The following is a 26995-nucleotide window of genomic DNA, read 5'->3' as shown; positions in this document are numbered from 1 at the left end:
TAAATGTTTCTGCGTATGCACAAGCCACTTACGCCATAATGCCAGCTGTAAATGTTTCTGCGTATGCACAAGCCACTTACGCCATAATGCCAGCTGTAAATGTTTCTGCGTATGCACAAGCCACTTACGCCATAATGCCAGCTGTAAATGTTTCTGCGTATGCACAAGCCACTTACGCCATAATGCCAGCTGTAAATGTTTCTGCGTATGCACAAGCCACTTACGCCATAATGCCAGCTGTAAATGTTTCTGCGTATGCACAAGCCACTTACGCCATAATGCCAGCTGTAAATGTTTCTGCGTATGCACAAGCCACTTACGCCATAATGCCAGCTGTAAATGTTTCTGCGTATGCACAAGCCACTTACGCCATAATGCCAGCTGTAAATGTTTCTGCGTATGCACAAGCCACTTACACCATAATGCCAGCTGTAAATGTTTCTGCGTATGCACAAGCCACTTACGCCATAATGCCAGCTGTAAATGTTTCTGCGTATGCACAAGCCACTTATGCCATAATGCCAGCTGTAAATGTTTCTGCGTATGCACAAGCCACTTACGCCATAATGCCAGCTGTAAATGTTTCTGCGTATGCACAAGCCACTTACGCCATAATGCCAGCTGTAAATGTTTCTGCGTATGCACAAGCCACTTACGCCATAATGCCAGCTGTAAATGTTTCTGCGTATGCACAAGCCACTTACGCCATAATGCCAGCTGTAAATGTTTCTGCGTATGCACAAGCCACTTACGCCATAATGCCAGCTGTAAATGTTTCTGCGTATGCACAAGCCACTTACGCCATAATGCCAGCTGTAAATGTTTCTGCGTATGCACAAGCCACTTACGCCATAATGCCAGCTGTAAATGTTTCTGCGTATGCACAAGCCACTTACGCCATAATGCCAGCTGTAAATGTTTCTGCGTATGCACAAGCCACTTACGCCATAATGCCAGCTGTAAATGTTTCTGCGTATGCACAAGCCACTTACACCATAATGCCAGCTGTAAATGTTTCTGCGTATGCACAAGCCACTTACGCCATAATGCCAGCTGTAAATGTTTCTGCGTATGCACAAGCCACTTACGCCATAATGCCAGCTGTAAATGTTTCTGCGTATGCACAAGCCACTTACGCCATAATGCCAGCTGTAAATGTTTCTGCGTATGCACAAGCCACTTACTCCATAATGCCAGCTGTAAATGTGTATGCGTATGCACAAGCCACTTACGCCATAATGCCAGCTGTAAATGTTTCTGCATATGCACGAGCCACTTACACCATAATGCCAGCTGTAAATGTTTCTGCGTATGCACAAGCCACTTGCGCCATAATGCCAGCTGTAAATGTTTCTGCGTATGCACAAGCCACTTACACCATAATGCCAGCTGTAAATGTTTCTGCGTATGCACAAGCCACTTACGCCATAATGCCAGCTGTAAATGTTTCTGCGTATGCACAAGCCACTTACGCCATAATGCCAGCTGTAAATGTTTCTGCGTATGCACAAGCCACTTACGCCATAATGCCAGCTGTAAATGTTTCTGCGTATGCACAAGCCACTTACGCCATAATGCCAGCTGTAAATGTTTCTGCGTATGCACAAGCCACTTACGCCATAATGCCAGCTGTAAATGTTTCTGCGTATGCACAAGCCACTTACGCCATAATGCCAGCTGTAAATGTTTCTGCGTATGCACAAGCCACTTACGCCATAATGCCAGCTGTAAATGTTTCTGCGTATGCACAAGCCACTTACGCCATAATGCCAGCTGTAAATGTTTCTGCGTATGCACAAGCCACTTACGCCATAATGCCAGCTGTAAATGTTTCTGCGTATGCACAAGCCACTTACGCCATAATGCCAGCTGTAAATGTTTCTGCATATGCACAAGCCACTTACGCCATAATGCCAGCTGTAAATGTTTCTGCGTATGCACAAGCCACTTACGCCATAATGCCAGCTGTAAATGTTTCTGCGTATGCACAAGCCACTTACGCCATAATGCCAGCTGTAAATGTTTCTGCGTATGCACAATCCACTTACGTCATAATGCCAGCTGTAAATGTTTCTGCGTATGCACAAGCCACTTACGCCATAATGCCAGCTGTAAATGTTTCTGCGTATGCACAAGCCACTTACGCCATAATGCCAGCTGTAAATGTTTCTGCGTATGCACAAGCCACTTACGCCAGAATGCCAGCTGTAAATGTTTCTGCGTATGCACAAGCCACTTACGCCATAATGCCAGCTGTAAATGTTTCTGCGTATGCACAAGCCACTTACGCCATAATGCCAGCTGTAAATGTTTCTGCGTATGCACAAGCCACTTACACCATAATGCCAGCTGTAAATGTTTCTGCGTATGCACAAGCCACTTACGCCATAATGCCAGCTGTAAATGTTTCTGCGTATGCACAAGCCACTTACGCCATAATGCCAGCTGTAAATGTTTCTGCGTATGCACAAGCCACTTACGCCATAATGCCAGCTGTAAATGTTTCTGCGTATGCACAAGCCACTTACTCCATAATGCCAGCTGTAAATGTGTATGCGTATGCACAAGCCACTTACACCATAATGCCAGCTGTAAATGTTTCTGCGTATGCACAAGCCACTTACGCCATAATGCCAGCTGTAAATGTTTCTGCGTATGCACAAGCCACTTACGCCATAATGCCAGCTGTAAATGTTTCTGCGTATGCACAAGCCACTTACGCCATAATGCCAGCTGTAAATGTTTCTGCGTATGCACAAGCCACTTACGCCAGAATGCCAGCTGTAAATGTTTCTGCGTATGCACGAGCCACTTACGCCATAATGCCAGCTGTAAATGTTTCTGCGTATGCATATGCCACTTACACCATAATGCCAGCTGTAAATGTTTCTGCGTATGCACAAGCCACTTACACCATAATGCCAGCTGTAAATGTGTATGCGTATGCACAAGCCACTTACACCATAATGCCAGCTGTAAATGTTTCTGCGTATGCACAAGCCACTTACGCCATAATGCCAGCTGTAAATGTTTCTGCGTATGCACAAGCCACTTACGCCATAATGCCAGCTGTAAATGTTTCTGTGTATGCACGAGCCACTTACGCCATAATGCCAGCTGTAAAATGTGTATGCGTATGCACAAGCCACTTACGCCATAATGCCAGCTGTAAATGTTTCTGCGTATGCACAAGCCACTTACGCCATAATGCCAGCTGTAAATGTTTCTGTGTATGCACAAGCCACTTACGCCAGAATGCCAGCTGTAAATGTTTCTGCGTATGCACAAGCCACTTACGCCAGAATACCAGCTGTAAATGTTTCTGCGTATGCACAAGCCACTTACGCCAGAATGCCAGCTGTAAATGTTTCTGTGTATGCACAAGCCACTTACGCCATAATGCCAGCTGTAAATGTTTCTGCGTATGCACAAGCCACTTACGCCATAATGCCAGCTGTAAATGTTTCTGCGTATGCACAAGCCACTTACGCCATAATGCCAGCTGTAAATGTTTCTGCGTATGCACAAGCCACTTACGCCATAATGCCAGCTGTAAATGTTTCTGCGTATGCACAAGCCACTTACGCCATAATGCCAGCTGTAAATGTTTCTGCGTATGCACAAGCCACTTACGCCATAATGCCAGCTGTAAATGTTTCTGCGTATGCACAAGCCACTTACGCCATAATGCCAGCTGTAAATGTTTCTGCGTATGCACAAGCCACTTACGCCATAATGCCAGCTGTAAATGTTTCTGCGTATGCACAAGCCACTTACGCCATAATGCCAGCTGTAAATGTTTCTGCGTATGCACAAGCCACTTACGCCATAATGCCAGCTGTAAATGTTTCTGCGTATGCACAAGCCACTTACGCCATAATGCCAGCTGTAAATGTTTCTGCGTATGCACAAGCCACTTACGCCAGAATGCCAGCTGTAAATGTTTCTGCGTATGCACAAGCCACTTACGCCATAATGCCTGCTGGCCTATGTAAAGCACACCTTAAGAGAGAGGGATATGGAGACTGCTATATTTATTTCCTTTTAAACAATGCACATTGCCTGGCAGCCCTGCTGATCCTCTGCCTCTAATACTATTAGCCATAAACCCTGAACAAGCATGCAGCAGATCAGGTGTTTCTGACATTATTGTCAGATCTGCATGCTTGTTCCGGGTGTGTGATGCAGACACTACTGCAGCCAAATAGATTAGCAGGGCTGCCAGGCAACTGGTAAGCCAGATTGTCACCATAAAAATGGAATTTCAACAGGAACTGGTCTGAGCGTATTAAGTGATAAAGATGCTAATCCTGCATTCAAAACTTGCAAAACTTGTTCTGCTGGTATGGTTTAGAGTTATCACATATCTTAGGAGCACCGGCCCTTTAATTGCCATTGCCAAACAGTTTCATGCGGGGGGGGGGGGGTCTTTTTATCTATAATATATTCCTCCTCTTCCCTTTATTTCCCTGCCCAGCTGCCTAGCTGAAACATGATCCTCTGCTCACTTGTGTTTACAAGCAAGACTGAGGCAACTCAGCGATTGGAGGAGAAAAAAAAAGTTAAGGGCAGAAATGACATCAGCATTTAGCCTAAACTGTGGGCAAAAGACATGGCCCCCACCAGGAACAGAATTCTCTTCATTTACTATATAACATTCACTGAAATCAAAACGTGGACAGTACAATACATGTGTTATGTAAGTAGATCAAGTATTTATTTACTTATATATGTGTTTTTTCCCTGGCATAGTATGGCTGATCCTACTGCTTTAACAGGAAATAAACATGGCAGCCTCAATATCACTCTCAGTTCAGGTGTTCTGTCAGGTGTGCCTGCACAGTAAGCTCCCGGAGACGTGAGCGAGGACACGTGCAGCCGCGCAACCGCAGTGACAGTCGTCTAGTTAGATGAATAATTTGCAGGTGACCCGCGGCGAGGAACTGAGGACTCTTCAGTGACAGCGCGGGACTTGATAGCCGCAGGGGGCCGGTAGAAGCCCCAGGTAAGTGACACTTTTTGTTTTTTAAAAGGCCACAGAACCCGTTTAATACTTGTCTCTTTATAGCCATTGACCTAGAAGGAGTATGAGCATCAGGTGCTGTGATGTAAGTCTGGCCATATTAGCCACGTGTGATATGCTTGTTTCAGGTGTGTGGTTCAAAAGGAACAGCAGGACAGCCAGGCAATTGGCATTCTTTAACCTCCCTGGCGATAAGCTAGCCGCTGTAGGGGATCACATCGCCCCGGGAGGATTTTTTTAAAATAAAATTAATTGCCTATTGTTAAGGTAGCACTAGGCTAGCTAACTATGTGGCCCAAGTCCCTCCGGTCCCCTCCGATCACCACCGGTATAAGTACCCCCCAGGGATCCCGCGATAGCGCAGCTTCCCAATCAGCTCCAGGCTTCACTATGGGGAGAATTGGAACTGCGCATGACGTCATGTCCGATCGTCGCCATAGCGACAAGTGAAGCTAATTGGGAAGCTGCATCTCTCGCGGGATCGCGGACGGGTGAGTGTTGCCGGCGGCGATCGGTGGGGGGCGGGGGGTCAGAGAGGTGCCGGGGGACTTGGGCCACATAGTTAGCTAGCCTAGTGCTAGCTAAAAAAAAAAAAAAAAACACTTTTAATTAAAAAAATCCCTCCCGTGGACGCAGCCACTGAAACAGCGTTCCGCCAGGGAGGTTAAAAAGAAATACATTTGGTCCTCCCAGGCCTGCTCATGAGCAAAGAGGGGCGGGGCTTAGTAAGAGGCGTGTCATAGTGATGGCCAGAGAACGTGTACTTCCATAAAGAGGCAGTCATGGAACCTACCTCCACCTTCTTTTCAGGCTGAATCACTCCTCGATCATTCAGACAGCGGAATACTGGAGAGTGCTGGATATCTGGGGGGTCTTCACATGTCCACAGGAAGGAGTAGGGGCTATTTGTGGGGTTCATAATGCCAAAGGTTCTATAAAGGACAATTACAAACAGGATCAAAGTCAAAGTGTAACACAGAGAGGGTCTGATTACCGGTAATCAGCAGTATCACCGAGATATGCAGATATATACCTGATTATTGATGATCTGCAGTATCACCGATAATCAGATATATTACTAACCTCTGGACACCTGAGTGATGAGAGTGTATTGGTGCAACAGAAATACTTTGAGGACCGCACCTGAAGTGCTAGAGCAATAAGGAGTAATGCTCCGCAGCAAGTTCCTTCCGTCAGCCTGAACTCTCCGCAGGGAGGAGTCAGGCTGAGAGTGGGAAGGACAGAACGTGAGTGACACCAATGAAGGAGTGTCACTGACAGCTCTGTGAACTATCTCTTAACAGGAGAGATAGTTCTCGAGGTCGGGCAGGCCAGGTCGTTAACACACGGACAGATAAAGTACAGAGACAGGAGACAGATGCCGAATCCTAAGGCTAGCAGAGTCGGCAACAGGTTATCAGAAAGACAAAGGTACAAAATCAGAGATCAGAAGAATGGTCTGGAAAGCAGAAGGTCATAACAAATAATCAACAATTCCTAGACTAAGGTGTGAGTTCCTTGGTCATCAACACCTTGGAAACTGGTCTAGATCATAACACAGATAATAACAGAATTCCTAGACTAAGGTGTGAGTTCCTTGATCCTCAAGACCTAGGAAACTGGTCTAAATCATAACACAGATAATAACAGAATATCACAGATACTGATAAGGTCTGAGTGCTACCACGTAGTGATCGCAACGCCAGACACCAGAGGAATGACCAGCACCCAGTATATATACACCAGCGCTCACCAGCGCCTCCCCTAAGTGCTGGACCAATAACACCTGAAAGAATTGTCAGCTGACCGGCCTGGTCAACTGACACCCCTCTGGCTGTCATAAATGCTCTGCCTCTCCGCGCGCGCGCGCGTCCTCCTGAATCTGTGTGGACTATCAGTCCCAGCCACACCAGACATGTGTAGTAACGTCTCTGCTGTTCTGGATGCGGAATCCGCTGTACCGCTGTCTGAGCGTGCGGCGTTTCTTCCGCATTCAGCAGTACAGGCGGAGATAGGCCTATGCGTGCAAACCACCGCATCGGACGTGGAATCCGCCGCCCTGTTCTCTGGGCATGCGGCGGTTTCTCCGCGCTCCGTCAGGCCAGTGAATGCAGGTCCCTGCGCGCCAGCTGCCATGTTAAACGCGGAATTAGCCGCCTTACTCTGAGTACTTGCGGCGGCTTTTCCGCGTTTTCTCACAACAACCTATCTGGACGGATATATTCGTCCAGATAGGCTTAAGTGGTTAAAGGACAACTGGAGTGAAAGGGATATGGAGGCTGTCATATTTATTTCCTTTTAAGCATTACCAGTTGCCTGGCTGTCCTGCTGATCCTCTATTCCTCTAACACTTTTAGCCCCTGAACAAGCATGCAGCCGATCAGGTGTTTCTGACATTATTGCCTGATCTGACAAGATTAGCTTCATGCTTGTTTCTGGGGAGATTACCACACCACTGCCAAACAGATCAGCCGAGCTGCCAGGCAACTGGTATTGTTTAATAGGAAATAAATATGGCAGCCTCCATGTCCCTCTCACTTCAGGCCCCAGTTCCCTCTCCTGGATATGTGATTATCAGTAAATAGGGGACAATGCTATCACTCACACAGTTTGCATATCTTATGCAAATGTTCCAAAGAGATTCCTTTTGGACAGTCAGTCACATGACCCAGAGATGTGTGCACAAAGTACAGAGCTGCCAGTACAGTGGGAGTGTCTTCCCCAGCACACAGCCATCACCTGACCCCTCCCACCTCCTCTTTGTATTTCTTTGGGTTAAAGGCAGGTAGGATAACTATAAAGACAAGTTTATATGTTATGCCAAACTGTAAATTCACCCAAGAGCCTGTCTTTTTCTCTGTAATAAACATCGTTTTCTATGCAATAGCTACCCCTACTGGATTGGGGCTGTATGTCATCCATTACACTGTGTGGAACAGCTAGCTGTCTGCCATGTTTGCTTCCATTTTCACAGGATATTCAGAGGTGAAGTGAAATAATCCCTGGTCTTTGCATTGTACATACCTGGGGCTTCCTCCAGCCCCCTACAGGCTGATCGCTCCCTCGCAGACCTCCCAGGATCCTCCGCTAGGCAGCCCGGTAACTCCTATAGTTGGGGCGTTCTGCGCATGCGCGGCCTATCATAGTCCCGTAGCCAGGAGCATCCTGCTACTACAACTACTGTGCAGGCGATGGGAGAGCGCACCCGCCCAGATTGACCCTGTGCTGACTGGACCCGACTGGCAGATTTACTGGGCCACCTAGCAGCGGCTGCAGTCAGCAGAGGAGGACAGGGAGGAAGCAATCAGGGAAGGGGGCTGGTGGAAGCCCCAGGTATGTGTATATATATTTTTTTATCATCTCTGGTACACTGTGTTTTTCTTTACATGTCTTGGTCACTTCAGTGGTGAGTTTCCAAGTGTGTACATTTGCCAGACAATGACAAGAGAGGTCTCTCCTCTCCTTGATGAAGTGGGGTTGCGCCGGCGTAACTAGTGGGGTTGCTAGAGGTGATCTTGCGTCTCTCCATTGCACCTGCTGTTCATCTCCTCTTCCCCTGGGCTAAGTATATCTTACTTTACGTATGCACTCTATTTGTGGGCTGCTTCTCTGTCACCCATAACCTGCTGATACTAGATGCTGGTTTTCTCTTTATTGAACATATTTTTGCACTTTATCAGCACTATTCCACAATAGTGGGATTATTTGATAGTTGGTATAAGTGGATTTTTCATTGGATCATTTCTGTTTTGATTTATATTGTATAGTGGTTATTCACTTGAAGGATGATTTTGTATTGAGCCACTAGCACTGCACCTTACTTATACTGAACCCGGTTCATACAGATTGGGAGCTCTAATCAGAGCCCCCAGTGCTGTTCAGGATATATTATTGTATATGCTAATTTACCAATATTACAACAGGTATACCAACATGGAGAATTTTTATGGGATGTTTTAGTTGTTTTTATGCCTTTGGGGTTCTCCCCCCTTTTTTGTACATACAAGCAATTGGTGGATCATTGCTGAAATAAAGACATAGTTACATAGTTATTTTGGTTGAAAAAATACATACGTCCATCGAGTTCAACCAGTATAAAGTACAACTCCAGCCTGCTCCCTCACATACCCCTGTTGATCCAGAGGAAGGTGAAAAACCCTTACAAGGCATGGTCCAATTAGCCCCAAAAGGGAAAAATTCCTTCCCGACTCCAGATGGCAATCAGATAAAATCCCTGGATCAACATCATTAGGCATTACCTAGTAATTGTAGCCATGGGTGTCTTTCAACGCAAGGAAAGCATCTAAGCCCCCTTTAAATGCAGGTATAGAAGACCTCTTTATATTGTATACAATATGGTGCGGTGCTTGGGTTAGAGTTTCTTTTCTGGGTTGTGGACATCTAAGGTGGGTGGGAATAAAACGCCAACATATAATTCCAGAACAGAACACACCTATTTCCAGGGGAGGGAGAATATCATCCCAAGATGGACAGGAATATAAACTGCAGTGAAAGGGAGGATGACTAACAGGCTGGTGGGAAGAACATCCCAAGATAAGACAGATTATTGGACCAATCCAATTCCCCTTCTCTCCTAAGTTTTCTCGTGTACTAATAAAATGCTCCGCCAGCGAGCAGACAATACTCAGAATAATATTGATAGTACTATTTCACCCACTTTTTGGTACTTTTTCAATTCTATAGTGCTAAAGTTATTCTAAACAGAAGATGAAAACGTAGGAGAAATAGTGAATTAGATTGGGCCATATATGTTGAAAGCGAGTAGAATCCAGGCCATCTGTAATAGCCATATGGCCACAAAGGTTGCTATAGCGCCCAGGGATGGGAGGAGCAGAGACAATATATTTCATATATGATGTCCTGTTGTATTGCTGGTAACTGTGAATTGGCCGAGGCAGAAGGGAGTAGAGGACTAGCAAGGTGTTTGGTAACACAACTACAAGATGGGTGTGAGTAGGACCTTAGGGTGGGCATGCTGAACATTCAGAGATCCCAAGGGGGCTGGAAATACTGTATAATTCTAAAGGTTCCCATATATCACCCGATATTGCAGCCCAATTCCAGAATTTATTGAATCAGAAGGAAATCACTACCACAACTTGGCCGCCTGCTCAATCTTTCTCTTTGGCCAAAATCATTCACGAGGATTCAGCGGACATTCTGGAAAATCTCGGTCAAAGAGCTCGATTGGGAGCATGGCAGTAATGACGTTCCATATCACAACAGTCCTCACAAGTGTAAAGTGACCCCCACATGTGCACTGGTAAGATGTCACCAGTGGTAACGTCATTCAGTATCGCAACAATCTTCCCGAGTGTAAAGTATGACGCCCTCCGTGCCGGTGTGTAGTGTTCCAAAGTCTCTCCCGGCCCTATCATGTGTGTGCCATCACCGTATGCATGGCTACCACATGACACTTGCGCTCTTGGTGACACCGAATATGACACTTGCGCTCTTGGTGACACCGAATACCATAGCATGGGCATGGGGGGTGGGGGCACTTTACACTTGGGGAAGGGGGGCGCAAGACGATTTGTAATCAATTTCATGTTGAAGTTTATTGCGATTTGCTGAAGAGTGTTTGGGCAGGTGACAGATATTAGATATCTCTCTGATCAGATTCAATCATAAGGCATGTATCTAATGGCTGATCTGGCCATGCATGGAGTGATCTTTGCCCAACTTTAGGAATAGAACAATAGCTCCAAGGTGGATGGGAACAGCCAAGATACAGCAGGAGGCAAACCACCCTCCTGAAATCATAGATGAATGATCATTACCTGCCATTCCTGGCCTTCACTCCCACTGAAGTAAACTCCACAACCCTGGTGTTGGGATCTAAGGTGGTCCCTGAAGGGGCGCCATGGGGTCCCCCCAGCTCCGGGTTACGTCTGCCGCTGCTGATGTAGTCTGAATCCTCCAGCTGGAAGTGGCAATATGGCAGAAGACTGCGGCCTCGAAGAAGGAAACGTGGTTCGAGTTGCCCGGGAGACAAGTTCGGGATACTGCAAGACAGAGGCATGGGGACAGAAGTGTGAAGGCAGGTGAAAAAAAAACCTGTAACTTGCAAAGGGCACCAAAGGAGATCAAGGCTCTTCACAAATACAAACATTCTGATGAAATGCTCTGGGCTGTTTTTAAGGGAAACCATGTCATGCAGCTCAGAAGAAGTCCCAAGAACGTTCACCTCACCTGCAGGTCAGTCGAGCTTCAAATTCAACAACTTTCACTGGAGAGAACTTGATGGAGAATTCCTGTCTCTGCCTTGGCTTGATGCTGCCACTGCTGGGGTGAACAGAGAATGGAGACGCCTCTACTCCTACCGACAACAAAGACGATACGCTCTCCAGGGCGCTGGAAGGCCGGCTGTGTGAGGACGAGCTGCGTGCGCTACCCAAGGGCTCTGCCAATAAAATGTAACATAAGGACAAAACACTCAGCATCCTAATTTACCAGAACTATCTGTGATCAGTAACAACATGAGTGCCACATACTGTAGGGGTCTCTGTAGGGGTGTCTGTAGGGGTACCTCAAGGCTCTGTCCTCGGTCCCCTCCTCTTTTCCATTTTCATGCATGGTCTTGGTAACTAACTCATTTGGCTTTCAATACCACCTATATGCAGAGGATACACAACCGCACCTCTCGGCCCCAGACCTTGACTCCCTCCTCACATGGGTTCCCGACTGTCTGTCCGCTATATTCTCTTTCATGTCCTCTCGCTTCTTAAAACTTAATATGAATTTTCTCACTCAGGACACAACCAAAATGTTATCATATCCCATTAGGACTATTGCAATATATTACTTGGTGAACTTCCAACCAACTGACTAGCACCCCACCAATCTATACTGAACTCTACTGCTCGACTTATTCATCTCTCCTCTCGCTCTTCCTCTGCTGACCCTCTCTGTCAAGCTCTTCACTGGCTGCCAATCAACCAGAGGATCCAGTTCAAACTCCTAACCCTAACCTACAAAGCTCTCCACAATCTCTCTCCCCTGTACATCTCCTCACTAGTCTCCAGATACCAACCCAACCGCAATCTCAGATCTTCACACGAGCTTCTTCTATCCTCTTCTACAATTACCTCCTCACATTCACGTGTACAAGACTTCTCACGTGCCTCACCCTTCCTCTGGAATGCCCTTCCACAGCACATCCACCTCTCTCCCACCTTTGAAATCTTTAAAGGCTCCCTCAAAACCCACCTTTTCCGACAAGCATATTCTCTAGCTTAGGCCATGCACCCTTCAACCTCGCGTCTAGTTTTACTCCTTACTGAATATCCTAATCACGCACTGCCTGTACATATACTGTATACTTCCCAACGTCTTGGTTCCACTCCATTCCTTTAGATTGTAAGCTCACAAGGACAGGGGTCTCTCACCGTTTTGTGTCTTGGAATATTATTCATTTAAGAGCCTACACTCTGTTATACAATTATACATTTAGTCATCATTTTAAATTTGCTATTGTAATCAGCAGTTCTGTATTTTGTACCAGTGTCCATATTTGATGTATATTATTGTCTGTATCATTATGTATCCCATGTTTGTTTTCTTACATTGTACAGCGCCATGGAATATGTTGGCGCTTTATAAATAAATAAATAAATAATAATAATACAAAATGGTAAAATGTACAAGTGCTGTCTACCACACTGCGCAGTACGAATATATCAGGGAACTGGTTCAATCAATTGTTAATCCTATTTTTGCTAAGATTTGGCTGAGATCTATTGGTGTAAAGTACAAAATCAGTCACTACTCCCCAACTGATTTCTGATCAGGAAGTGACCGGGAAGCTTTCTGAGATCTTTAAGGTGACCACACATTAACAGATTTTCAATAGATCTCAGCGGATTGAGCAATAAATTCGACCCAATGCAATCGACCGACTGGAGAGACTTTGGCCAAGACTCGAAAGATCGGTATTGTTTGCAGCATCGATTTCTAGCAGCAAAGTGATCAAATCTGCTTGATATCGATGGGAATAATTGTTAAGTGTATGGCTACCTTTACTTGTCTCTTAAGGTGGCCATACACTCATTGATTTTACCCATCGATATGCATCAGATCCGATCACTCTAATTGAATCTGTTAGAAACCAATGCTGCAAACAAAGTTCGTTCGATCTATTTGTAGTCAAATCGATTGGATCGGTTGATCACACTGGATGGTAGATTTCACTTGATCAGGGTCGGGATCTCGTTGTTAGCGGCATTAGATTTCAGGATGACCGATGTGCAGCGGAGCTTACACTCACCTGTATGCTGACACGCCTCTTCCTGTGTGCTGTTCGTACTGTAGTGTTTGTCACAGGAAGCATGGAGAGAAGACACAGAGAGGAGCGCTCAGCAGCGATGGAGAGAAGACACAGAGACGAGCGCTCAGCAGCGATGGAGAGAAGACACAGAGAGGAGCGCTCAGCAGCGATGGAGAGAAGACACAGAGAGGAGCGCTCAGCGGGGATGGAGAGAAGACACAGAGAGGAGCGCTCAGCGGGGATGGAGAGAAGACACAGAGAGGAGCGCTCAGCAGCGATGGAGAGAAGACACAGAGAGGAGTGCTCAGCGGGGATGGAGAGAAGACACAGAGAGGAGCGCTCAGCGGGGATGGAGAGAAGACACAGAGAGGAGCGCTCAGCAGCGATGGAGAGAAGACACAGAGAGGAGCGCTCAGCAGTGATGGAGAGAAGACACAGAGAGGAGCGCTCAGTGGGGATGGAGAGAAGACACAGAGAGGAGCGCTCAGCAGCGATGGAGAGAAGACACAGAGAGGAGCGCTCAGCAGCGATGGAGAGAAGACACAGAGAGGAGCGCTCAGCGGGGATGGAGAGAAGACACAGAGAGGAGCACTCAGCAGTGATGGAGAGAAGACACAGAGAGGAGCGCTCAGCAGTGATGGAGAGAAGACACAGAGAGGAGCGCTCAGCGGGGATGGAGAGAAGACACAGAGAGGAGCGCTCAGCAGCGATGGAGAGAAGACACAGAGAGGAGCGCTCAGCAGCGATGGAGAGAAGACACAGAGAGGAGCGCTCAGCAGAGATGGAGAGAAGACACAGAGAGGAGCGCTCAGCAGCGATGGAGAGAAGACACAGAGACGAGCGCTCAGCAGCGATGGAGAGAAGACACAGAGAGGAGCGCTCAGCAGCGATGGAGAGAAGACACAGAGAGGAGCGCTCAGCGGGGATGGAGAGAAGACACAGAGAGGAGCGCTCAGCGGGGATGGAGAGAAGACACAGAGAGGAGCGCTCAGCAGCGATGGAGAGAAGACACAGAGAGGAGCGCTCAGCAGTGATGGAGAGAAGACACAGAGAGGAGCGCTCAGTGGGGATGGAGAGAAGACACAGAGAGGAGCGCTCAGCAGCGATGGAGAGAAGACACAGAGAGGAGCGCTCAGCAGCGATGGAGAGAAGACACAGAGGAGCGCTCAGCGGGGATGGAGAGAAGACACAGAGAGGAGCACTCAGCAGTGATGGAGAGAAGACACAAAGAGGAGCGCTCAGCAGCGATGGAGAGAAGACACAGAGAGGAGCGCTCAGCAGTGATGGAGAGAAGACACAGAGAGGAGCGCTCAGCAGCGATGGAGAGAAGACACAGAGAGGAGCGCTCAGCAGCGATGAAGAGAAGACACAGAGAGGAGCGCTCAGCGGGGATGGAGAGAAGACACAGAGAGGAGCGCTCAGCGGGGATGGAGAGAAGACACAGAGAGGAGCGCTCAGCGGGGATGGAGAGAAGACACAGACAGAAGCACTCAGCAGTGATGGAGAGAAGACACAGAGAGGAGCGCTCAGTGGGGATGGAGAGAAGACACAGAGAGGAGCGCTCAGCGGGGATGGAGAGAAGACACAGAGAGGAGCACTCAGCGGGGATGGAGAGAAGACACAGAGAGGAGCGCTCAGCAGTGATGGAGAGAAGACACAGAGAGGAGCGCTCAGCAGTGATGGAGAGAAGACACAGAGAGGAGCGCTCAGCAGCGATGGAGAGAAGACACAGAGAGGAGCGCTCAGCAGTGATGGAGAGAAGACACAGAGAGGAGCGCTCAGCAATGATGGAGAGAAGACACAGAGAGGAGCACTCAGCAGTGATGGAGAGAAGACACAGAGAGGAGCGCTCAGCAGTGATGGAGAGAAGACACAGAGAGGAGCACTCAGCAGTGATGGAGAGAAGACACAGAGAGGAGCGCTCAGCAGCGATGGAGAGAAGACACAGAGAGGAGCGCTCAGCAGCGATGGAGAGAAGACACAGAGAGGAGCGCTCAGCAGAGATGGAGAGAAGACACAGAGAGGAGCGCTCAGCAGCGATGGAGAGAAGACACAGAGAGGAGCGCTCAGCAGCGATGGAGAGAAGACACAGAGAGGAGCGCTCAGCGGGGATGGAGAGAAGACACAGAGAGGAGCGCTCAGCGGGGATGGAGAGAAGACACAGAGAGGAGCGCTCAGCAGCGATGGAGAGAAGACACAGAGAGGAGCGCTCAGCAGTGATGGAGAGAAGACACAGAGAGGAGCGCTCAGTGGGGATGGAGAGAAGACACAGAGAGGAGCGCTCAGCAGCGATGGAGAGAAGACACAGAGAGGAGCGCTCAGCAGCGATGGAGAGAAGACACAGAGAGGAGCGCTCAGCGGGGATGGAGAGAAGACACAGAGAGGAGCACTCAGCAGTGATGGAGAGAAGACACAGAGAGGAGCGCTCAGCAGCGATGGAGAGAAGACACAGAGAGGAGCGCTCAGCAGTGATGGAGAGAAGACACAGAGAGGAGCGCTCAGCAGCGATGGAGAGAAGACACAGAGAGGAGCGCTCAGCAGCGATGGAGAGAAGACACAGAGAGGAGCGCTCAGCGGGGATGGAGAGAAGACACAGAGAGGAGCACTCAGCAGTGATGGAGAGAAGACACAGAGAGGAGCGCTCAGCAGCGATGGAGAGAAGACACAGAGAGGAGCGCTCAGCAGTGATGGAGAGAAGACACAGAGAGGAGCGCTCAGCAGCGATGGAGAGAAGACACAGAGAGGAGCGCTCAGCGGGGATGGAGAGAAGACACAGAGAGGAGCACTCAGCAGTGATGGAGAGAAGACACAGAGAGGAGCGCTCAGCAGCGATGGAGAGAAGACACAGAGAGGAGCGCTCAGCAGCGATGGAGAGAAGACACAGAGAGGAGCGCCCAGCAGCGATGGAGAGAAGACACAGAGAGGAGCGCTCAGCAGCGATGGAGAGAAGACACAGAGAGGAGCGCTCAGCAGCGATGGAGAGAAGACACAGAGAGGAGCGCTCAGCAGCGATGGAGAGAAGACACAGAGAGGAGCGCTCAGCAGCGATGGAGAGAAGACACAGAGAGGAGCGCTCAGCGGGGATGGAGAGAAGACACAGAGAGGAGCGCTCAGCAGCGATGGAGAGAAGACACAGAGAGGAGCGCTCAGCAGTGATGGAGAGAAGACACAGAGAGGAGCGCTCAGCGGGGATGGAGAGAAGACACAGAGAGGAGCGCTCAGCAGCGATAGAGAGAAGACACAGAGAGGAGCGCTCAGCGGGGATGGAGAGAAGATATAGGAGGAGGCACGCCATCGGACTGGTGAGTGTAAGCTCTGCTGACAACACACTCCACGGCCGGGGGGTTACACATAGATGGAGAGGCCTGGAGTGTCCAGCAGGCAGTGTGCAGCTCCACAGATTCTCAAAAGACTTCATGCTGAAAGGGGTCTATGTGAAGGCCAGGGGTGGACTGACCATTCGGGTACTCGGGCATGGGCCCAGGGCCCGTGGTCAGTAAGGGGCTCTGCCCTGGTGCCCTTCCGATACAGAGGTTTGGGTGCAGTGCTGCTTGCTTTGGGTGGGAGGTTTGGGTGCTGCTTGGTTTGAGTACTGGCTATGGTGCAGGAAGACCCCCGCCCGGCTTGCAGAGTTGCGAGCGGAGCTAGTTGGCACAGATACTTTAAGTACTTACATGCTCCAGGTTCCAGCACCGGCCCTCTCAATGCTCTCTCTCTGCCTCTGGCGTCCTGTACACATGGTTTCGGCAGCACTGCCGGCCGGAAGACGCTAGCAGCGAACAGAGAGCAGTCAGTGCCGCACTGCCGCTGCTTGCTGGAGCCTGCCCTGAAGCATGTAAGTATCTGTGACAAGCCAACTAGTCCGCTCTGCAGGGTGGGAGGGGGGCCCAAACCAAGCAGCACCCAAAACTCCCACCCAAAGCAAGCAGCACCCAAACCTCCCACCCAAAGCATGCAGCACCCAAAACTCCCACCCAAAGCATGCAGCACCCAAACCAAGCAGCACCCAAAACTCCCACTCAAAGCATGCAGCACCCAAACCAACCTCCCATGCACCAAACTACCCTCTCATCCTTCCAGCACCCAAATTCCCCTCCCAGCACCCAAACCACCCTTCTAGCACCCAAACCATCCTTCCACCAACCCAGCACCCAAATCATCCACCCAACAGCCAAACCAACCTCCCAGCAACCAAACAATCCATTTGTTTCTGATTTCATGTGTGGGAGCTAACGGTTCTTGCATTTCATGTGTCGGAGGAAATGATTGCTGCATTTCATTTGTTTAAAGAGGAATGCCAGTGAAAATAGTGTAATAAAAAAAAAAGTGCTTCATTTTTACAATAATTATGTATAAATGATTTAGTCAGTGTTTGCCTATTGTAAAATATTTTAAATCCCCGATTTATATTCTGACATTTATCACACGGTGACATTTTTACTGCCGGCAGGTGATGTAGCTGCTGCTTGCTGTTTTGGCAGTTGGAAACAGCTGTAAACAGCTATTTCCCACAATGCAACAAGGTTCACAGACAGGAAACTGCCAAGAGTACGTACTCAGAATTTCTTTGTGGGAGGGGTTTCACCACAATATCAGCCATACAGCGCCCCCTGAATGTTTGTTTGTGAAAAGGAATAGATTTCTCACGTAAAAGGGGGTATCAGCTACTGATTGGGATAAAGTTCAATTCTTAGTCGGAGTTTCTCTTTAAGCTTTGTAACATGTGTAGGTTATGTGTGTGGGGCTGTGTGTGAGTGGGGCTTGATGATGGGTGGGTGTGGTCTGCAGGTGTACTGGGCCCCATAATCTCCTATTGCCCAGGGCACCATGAGTTGGCAGTCCGCCCCTGCTGATGGCCATCTATTAGTGTATGGCCACCTTTATGGTCGTATGAGCTGCAGTCAGACTCCCTCTCCACTAGTGAAATGCGTTGTCCACTTACCTTGTGCTGTGGCTCTGCTCTCTCCTTCCATCTGGACTGACCAGGAGTACTGAAGCTGCACAGATCCAGTGTTCTGTATGTGAAACCTGCCCAGAGAGAGGGACAGGAGGTCAGTCCCCGGACACTAACACACAGTGTTACTGAACACAGAGAGAGAGGGACAGGAGGTCAGTCCCCGGACACTCACACACAGTGTTACTGAACACAGAGAGAGAGGGACAGGAGGTCAGTCCCCGAACACTCACAAACAGAGAGAGGGACAGGAGGTCAGTCCCCGGACACTCACACACAGAGAGAGGGACAGGAGGTCAGTCTCCGGACACTCACATACAGTGTTACTGAACACAGAGAGAGAGGGACAGGAGGTCAGTCCCCGGACACTCACACACAGTGTTACTGAACACAGAGAGAGAGGGACAGGAGGTCAGTCCCCGGACACTCACACACAGAGAGAGGGACAGGAGGTCAGTCCCCGGACACTCACACACAGAGAGAGGGACAGGAGGTCCGTCCCCGGACACTCACACACAGTGTTACTGAACACAGAGAGAGAGGGACAGGATGTCAGTCCCCGGACACTCACACACAGAGAGAGGGGCAGGAGATCAGTCCCCGGACACTCACACACAGAGGAGTGTTACTGCACACAGAGAGAGAGGGACAGGAGGTCAGTCCCCGGACACTCACACACAGTGTTACTGAACACAGAGAGAGAGGGACAAGAGGTCAGTCCCCGGACACTCACACACAGTGTTACTGAACACTGAGAGAGAGGGACAGGAGGTCAGTCCCCGGACACTCACACACAGAGGGGTGTTACTGAACACACAGAGAGAGAGGGACAGGAGGTCAGTCCCCGGACACTCACACACAGAGGAGTGTTACTGCACACAGAGAGAGGGACAGGAGGTCAGTTCCCGGACACTCACACACAGAGGAGTGTTACTGCACACAGAGAGAGAGGGACAGGAGGTCAGTCCCCGGACACTCACACACAGTGTTACTGAACACAGAGAGAGAGGGACAGGAGGTCAGTCCCCGGACACTCACACACAGAGGAGTGTTACTGCACACAGAGAGAGGGACAGGAGGTCAGTTCCCGGACACTCACACACAGAGGAGTGTTACTGCACACAGAGAGAGAGGGACAGGAGGTCAGTCCCCGGACACTCACACACAGTGTTACTGAACACAGAGAGAGAGGGACAGGAGGTCAGTCCCCGGACACTCACACACAGAGGAGTGTTACTGCACACAGAGAGAGGGACAGGAGGTCAGTTCCCGGACACTCACACACAGAGGAGTGTTACTGCACACAGAGAGAGAGGGACAGGAGGTCAGTCCCGGGACACTCACACACAGTGTTACTGAACACAGAGAGAGAGGGACAGGAGGTCAGTCCCCGGACACTCACACACAGAGGAGTGTTACTGCACACAGAGAGAGAGGGACAGGAGGTCAGTCCCCGGACACTCACACACAGAGGGGTGTTACTGCACACAGAGAGAGGGACAAGAGGTCAGTCCCAGGGCACTCACACACAGAGGGGTGTTACTGCACACAGAGAGAGGGACAAGAGGTCAGTCCCCGGACACTCACACACAGAGGGGTGTTACTGCACACACAGAGAGAGGGACAGGAGGTCAGTCCCTGGACACTCATACACAGAGGGGTGTTACTGCACACACAGAGAGAGGGACAGGAGGTCAGTCCCCGGACACTCACACACAGAGGGGTGTTACTGCACACAGATAGCGAGAGGGACAGGAGGTTAGTCCCTGGACACTCACATACAGAGGGGAGTTACTGTACACAGAGAGAGAGGGACAGGAGGTCAGTCCCCGGACACTCACACACAGAGGGGTGTTACTGCACAGATAGAGAGAGACAGGAGGTCAGTCCCCAGACACTCACACACAGAGGGGTGTTACTGCACACACAGAGAGAGGGACAGGAAGTCAGTCCCCGGACACTCACACAGAGGGGTGTTACTGCACACCGAGAGAGGGGGACAGGAGGTCAGTCCCCGGACACTCACACACAGAGGGGAGTTACTGCAGACAGAGAGAGGGACAGGAGGTCAGTCCCCGGACACTCACACACAGAGGGGTGTTACTGCACACAGAGAGGGACAGGAGGTCAGTCCCCAGACACTCACACACAGAGGGGTGTTACTGTACACAGAGAGAGAGAGACAGGAGGTCAGTCCCTGTACACTCACACACAGAGGGGTGTTACTGCACACAGAGAGAGGGACAGGAGGTCAATCCCTGTACACTCACACACAGAGGGGTGTACATGGATGATACACATGGAAGAGGGGGCTGCACATGGAATGGGAGGGGGCTGCTGTACATGGATGTTACACATGGAAGAGGTGGCAGCACATGGAATGGGAGGGGGCTACAGTACATGGATGTTACACATGGAAGAGGTGGCTGCACATGGAATGGGAGGGGGCTGCTGTACATGGATGTAACACATGGAAGAGGGGGCTGCACATAGAATGGGAGGAGACTGCTGTACATGGATGTAACACATGGAAGAGGGGGCTGCACATGAAATGGGAGGGGCTGCAGTACATGGATGATACACATGGAAGAGGGGGCTGCACATGGAATTGGAGGGGCTGTTATACATGGATGTTACACATGGAAGAGGGGGCTGCACATGGAATGGGAGGGGCTGTTATACATGGATGTTACACATGGAAGAACGGGCTGCACGTGGAATGGGAGGGGCTGCTGCTGCACATGAAGGGTGAAGCCACAACATACAAGAAGTATAAATCTGGCCTTGTACATGCTAGATCACATATGCTATCCCTGAACTCTGGTCCTGAACACACTGGAGAACCAGGAGCTCAGTCCCTGCAGACACACTCACTTGTACACCCGGGTCTGATACAGAAGGGTGTCTCTGAAATGGATGTCATCACAGCTGGCCTGGTACTGAGCGTAGTCCACCACAGCGCTGACCAACAGCTCCACCTCCCGGGATCCATCATCCAGCGGTGTGTGGGCGGGCTCTGGGTCTGTCTCTATTACCTGCAGAGAAATGTCTGGTAAGATGGCCGGTCACACAGAGATTATATCAGGAGAAAGCACTGCAGTATCACACATTGGGAATACCTATATGAGAAATCTCTGGCACAGAGCACGGGGATCCTGCGAGGTTGTATGACAGTCGCTTGTTTAGTGACCTGCTGCCACGCTGGAAACGTTACCTCGTCTTATGATCACCTCTCTGGAAAGTGTTTGCAGCTCTGTGAAGATACTTTATCAGGCTGATCATATAAGGACCTTGTAGAATCTTATTGTGCATCTTCTAACACAGAAGATCACATGACCCACACCCAAGGGGAATCTCTGCCCATCAGCTATGTATAGCTGGATAGATATTACACCAAATAAACGCGGAGGGAGTTTGGAGCGAACACTTCTCCAGCGTGAGGCAGCTTGGATGTATAATCTGGGCTCAAGGGCACCTGAAGGCCTAAACGTGGACTTTTCAATGAGGCGTTATCTATAAGCCACGGGCATACCTCTAAGCAATAGCACAGTGCTGAGTGGAATTGTAGTACTGATTTGATGTAGGATTTCTGTCTGAGGAAGTTAGCCATTCTGCCACTAGATGGCGAACTATATGTAAACAGAGCAACATACGCAATCTCCTGAGAGGGGAGGAGCGGAAGGTCAACATAAGAAGGGCAGCACAAAGCAGCTCTGGGAAACTACTTCCGCTATGAGGAAGCTTGGGATTGGACCAAGCGAAACATGTAGGAGTTTCCCTTCCAGCACCAGGTGCCGTCCATGCCGATCTGATCCGAAACCAGCGTGCACGCTGTGGATGGATCCCTTTAGGCAAAAACCTGTTTAGCGCCGATGCAGCCCAGCTTTGGGCCTTGAATCCTGCCTTCTGGATCCAGCAGCACCAGAGACCACATACTGAGGCAGCCGTTTCAGCGGTGGGGGGAGAGACTACTGTATGTTACGACAGCACCCAGCAATACACGGTCAATAGTTTATTATTATTATTATTATTTATTTATATAGCGCCAACATATTCCGCAGCGCTTTACAAAGCACAATAAGACGACAAGGGGAACATAGATACAACAACAAATGTACAGCAGAGTTCCAAGCAGCACAAATATTGTTACAAGAACAGTAAACATTAGGAGGAGGACCCTGCCCTTGCGAGCTTACAATCTAATGGGTTGTGGGGGACACACTAGGTAAGGGGGTGGAGGATGGATGAGGCAGTGATTCTTTGCCTCTGATTACATTGTGACAGATAAGTAAATTTGGGCTATAGAATGTTATAAGCTTGTCTGAAAAGGTGTGTTTTAAGAGTGCGTTTGAAGATGTCCAGGTTTGGAGCATGACGTACAGGCTGTGGAAGAGAGTTCCAGATAAGAGGTGATGCTCGTGTAAAGTCCTGGATGCGAGCATGAGAGGAGGTGATCAGCTTAGAGGCCAGGAGAATTTCTTGGGAGGAGCGAAGGTTGCGGGAGGGACAATATCTTGAGATTAGTGAGGAGATGTATGGAGGAGACAACGCGTGGAGGGCTTTGTATGTTAGAGTCAGGAGTTTGAACTGGATCCTCTGGGTAATGGGTAACCAGTGGAGAGAATGGCACAGTGGGGCTGCATCGGAAGAGCGTGTGGAGAGGTGAATGAGGTGGGCCACAGAATTTAGAAGGGATTGGAGAGGTGCTAGCCTGTTTTTTGGTAGGCCACAGAGCAGGGTGTTGCAGTAGTCTAGGCGGGAGATGATTAAGGCATGTACAAGCATTTTGGTGGCTTCTTGTGTGAGGAAGGGACGGATACAGAATATATTTTTGAGCTGGAAATAGCAGGTGGTGGTTAATGAGGCAATGTGAGGTTTAAAGGAGAGCTCCGAGTCAAGTATAACCCCCAAGCCTTAGTGGTTGAGGTGATTGGGGTGTTGTCTACTGTTATGGTTGCAATTAGTGGGGGTGTAGATAGCGATTATGGAAAAATCACAATTTCCGTTTTAGTCATGTTGAGTTTGAGGAAGCGGGAGGACATAAATGCAGAAACGGCATGTAGACAGTCGGGGACTCTAGATGGTAGTGATGACAGATCAGGAGCTGAGAGATAAATTTGGGTGTCGTCCGCATAGAGGTGATACTGGAAGCCAAAAGAGTTTATTAGTTGTCCCAGGCCACGAGTGTAGATTGAGAAAAGAAGTGGCCCAAGAACAGAGCCTTGAGGAACACCAACAGACAGTGGGCGTGGGGAGAGGAATTGGTGTTAGAGAAGGACACAGTGTAAGAGCGACCAGAGAGATAAGAGGAGATCCAGGAATGTGCTTGTCCCTTGATTCCTAAAGATGACAGTGTCTGCAGAAGCAGAGCATGATCAAGCGTGTCAAAGAAAAGAAACAGCACTGTTGCAAACTACAGAGGCGGAAGAGTCTCAATCTTCTAACTATAATATGAAATACTTAACGCAAGGAAGAGGTGAAGGCAAGACTAAATAAATTAAAAATAGACAAGGCACCTATCCCGGATGGCATGCATCCTCGGGTCCTAAGAGAATTAAGTTCAGTTATAGATAAACCCCTTTATCTTATCTTTTGTGACTCTCTTGCAACTGGCAGAGTCCCAGAGGATTGGCGTACAGCCCACGTTTTCCCATTATTTAAGAAGGGCAAAAAATCAGATCCAGGAAATTATAGACCTGTAAGCTTAACATCAGTTGTATGCAAACTATTTGAGGGGTTACTAAGAGATACTATACATGACTTCATAGTAGAAAATAATCTTATTTTTCAGCATCAACATGGGTTTACTAAAGACAGGTCCTGTTTGAGTAACATGCTCAGCTTTTATGAGGTAGTGAATGCTAATATGGATATTGGGAATGCTGTAGATGTGATATACTTGGACTTTGCAAAGGCCTTCGACACTGTTCCCCACAAAAGTCTGGTGCAAAAGTTGAGGATGCAAGGACTGGGGAAGAGTCTGTGTTCATGGATAGGGAACTGGCTAATGGACAGAAAACAAAGAGTTGTGGTCAATGGATCGTACTCAAAATGGGAGACTGTTAGCAGTGGGGTCCCACAGGGGTCTGTACTGGGTCCAGTGCTCTTCAATTTATTTATTAATGACCTAGTGGATGCAGTAGTGAGCAATGTTGCTATTTTTGCAGATGATACAAAATTGTGCAGAATCATCAACTCTCAGGAAGATAGTGTCATATTGCAACAGGATCTGGATAGGATGGCTATATGGGCACATAAATGGCAGATGAAATTCAATGTTGACAAATGTAAAGTCATGCATTTTGGACGTACTAATGGTCTAGCACCATACAAAATAAATGGGATACAGTTGGGGACATCAAACTTGGAGAAGGACTTAGGAGTATACATTGACAACAAGTTAAATAATCGTACTCAATGCCAAGCCGCTGTAGCTAAAGCTAACAAAATTTTGGGATGCATTAAAAGGGAAATAAAAACTCGAGATGCTAGCATAATATTGCCCCTGTTTAACTCTCTAGTAAGGCCACATCTGGAATATGGAATTCAGTTCTGGGCACCACATTACAGGAAAGATATTGCAGTTTTAGAGCAGGTGCAGAGACGAGCTACAAAATTGATACGTGGGATGGAAGGTCTCACTTATCAAGAAAGGTTAGATAAACTGGGTTTATTTAGTCTAGAGAAAAGACGCCTTAGAGGGGATCTAATTAACATGTATAAATACATCAGAGGGCAATATAATAGCTTGGCGGATGAGCTTTTTGTCCCTAGGCCTTCTCAAAGGACTAGAGGACATGATCTGCGCATGGAGGAAAAACGTTTTAGCCATTTATTTAGGAAAGGGTTCTTTACAGTTAGAGTGATTAAGATGTGGAATGCATTGCCACAGGAAGTCGTTATGGCAAACTCTATACCTGCATTTAAAGGGGGCTTAGATGCTTTCCTTGCATTGAAAGACATCCATGGCTACAATTACTAGGTAATGCCTAATGATGTTGATCCAGGGATTTTATCTGATTGCCATCTGGAGTCGGTAAGGAATTTTTCCCTTTAGGGGCTAATTGGACCATGCCTTGTAAGGGTTTTTTCGCCTTCCTCTGGATCAACAGGGATATGTGAGGGAGCAGGCTGGTGTTGTACTTTATACTGGTTGAACTAAATGGACGTATGTCTTTTTTCAACCAAAATAACTATGTAACTATGTAACTATGTAAAAGGCAGAGGAAAGGTCAAGGAGTATTAGAATGGAGAACTGGCCTTTGGATTTAGCTACCAGTAGGTCATTAGCAACTTTCGTGAGGACAGTTTCAGTGGAATGGTGTGTGCGGAATCCAGATTGAAAGGGGTCAAGTAAGGAGTTGGTGGAGAGAAAGGCAGACAATTCTGAATGGATGTGACGTTCCAGCAGTTTAGAAGCAAAGGGGAGGAGTGAGACAGGATGGTAGTTGGATAGAGAAGTTGGATCGAGAGAGGGTTTTTTGATAAGTGGTGTGATGATAGCTCACCACACTTGCCTTAGGTGGGCTTATGCAATCAGGCTTATAGCATGCCTTGGAGGAGATCTAATATCAAAAAGTCCAGTCCTGATCAGCAACTGCGATTGAGTTGTGACGAGACTGTGTGATAAAACAGTGTGATCCCTGCCTGCATGTCAGTTAACATAGTGCTGCAACTTTGGACTGTGTTCAATGCGAAGGGTGCAATATCACTTGGACATCATACTTAGACCCCGTTTATAATTCTCTGCGCGGTGCAGAGAGCATTAGACAAAGTGATCCTAAGGAATATGATGATATGTCTCTGGACTGTTGCCCAAAGCTTATAGGTTAGCCTAGTGATTCTCTGTAAGCGGCAAGCTGCAGGTGGTGTGTGAATGGTACGGAGTATGGGCTGGCCATAATGTTTTTAATGAATTGACAGATCTGTCAGTTATTTTTTACTAGATGTTTATTCCAGTATGCACTTTAACGTTTTTCTATGCGCAATAAGTGTGACCACACAGTGAGTCTTTTTTGGACATACACGCTTGTTGATTCCTGTGCCCCTCATTTCCCTTAATGCTGTAGATATTTATATCGCTCAGCATCTGGTCAAGTCGCAACTACAATCTAAATATAAATCTAATCTACAATCTAAATCTAAAATATAAAGCACAAACCAGAGAGAAATCACTAAGGCCGGTTTTACACTTGAGGTGTGCGCAGCAGTGCGATGCCCTCTCCGATCACATTTGATTGGAGCGGGATCTATCTGATGCCCCGCCCCTGCCGTATCGCACAGAATCCCAGACATATGACTCTGTGGCAGAGTACACTGACAGGGTCATACGCATAATGCCGCCCCCCGGGCACGCCCCTTGCCCCGTGATGTACTCTCTGCTGGACAGGAAGTGAGTTACTGGGATCCCCGTAGTGTTCCCGCTGTTCTGAGCATGTGAGCCGCAATGCTGCTGCCAACCTTAGTTTATATAAGGTATGTGTCACCTATTGTACGGTGACCATACGTCCCGCTTTACCCGGGACGCGTCCCGCCTTCGGGGGGCGCTGTCCCAGGCTGCATGAGGTCCCCCCCCCCAATTCCCCCCGTCCCAGGTTGAGCCTTCAAAAATCTGGTCACTCTACCTATTGACTTACATTATCTGTGTAATGCGCTGTTGACTTTGTGGTGGATCGGCGGCAAATTAGAGATTTCCAGGACAGGTCAATACGAAATATGCCTTAAGGAGTAG

At 48.5% G+C, this 26995-nt stretch overlaps 1 protein-coding gene across 2 annotated transcripts in view; it reads right to left on the bottom strand.

Moving 5' to 3' along the window:
• HYDIN (HYDIN axonemal central pair apparatus protein) overlaps window positions 1–26995 on the bottom strand; it is a 606889-nt gene that overhangs the window by 89598 nt on the left and 490296 nt on the right. For both annotated transcript variants that reach the window (XM_068260328.1, XM_068260329.1), the window contains 5 exons: window positions 21139–21299; window positions 18253–18338; window positions 11237–11447; window positions 10825–11049; window positions 5817–5955 (listed from right to left, as the gene is read on the bottom strand). In XM_068260328.1, the coding sequence (XP_068116429.1) occupies window positions 5817–5955; window positions 10825–11049; window positions 11237–11447; window positions 18253–18338; window positions 21139–21299 (822 nt within the window). The remainder of the gene's footprint in view (window positions 1–5816; window positions 5956–10824; window positions 11050–11236; window positions 11448–18252; window positions 18339–21138; window positions 21300–26995) is intronic.

The sequence above is a fragment of the Hyperolius riggenbachi genome, chromosome 11, assembly GCF_040937935.1.
Source record: "Hyperolius riggenbachi isolate aHypRig1 chromosome 11, aHypRig1.pri, whole genome shotgun sequence".
Lineage (NCBI taxonomy): Eukaryota > Metazoa > Chordata > Amphibia > Anura > Hyperoliidae > Hyperolius > Hyperolius riggenbachi.
The sequence above is the reverse complement of the archived record's forward strand: the minus strand, read 5'-3'. Positions and strand labels throughout refer to the sequence as shown.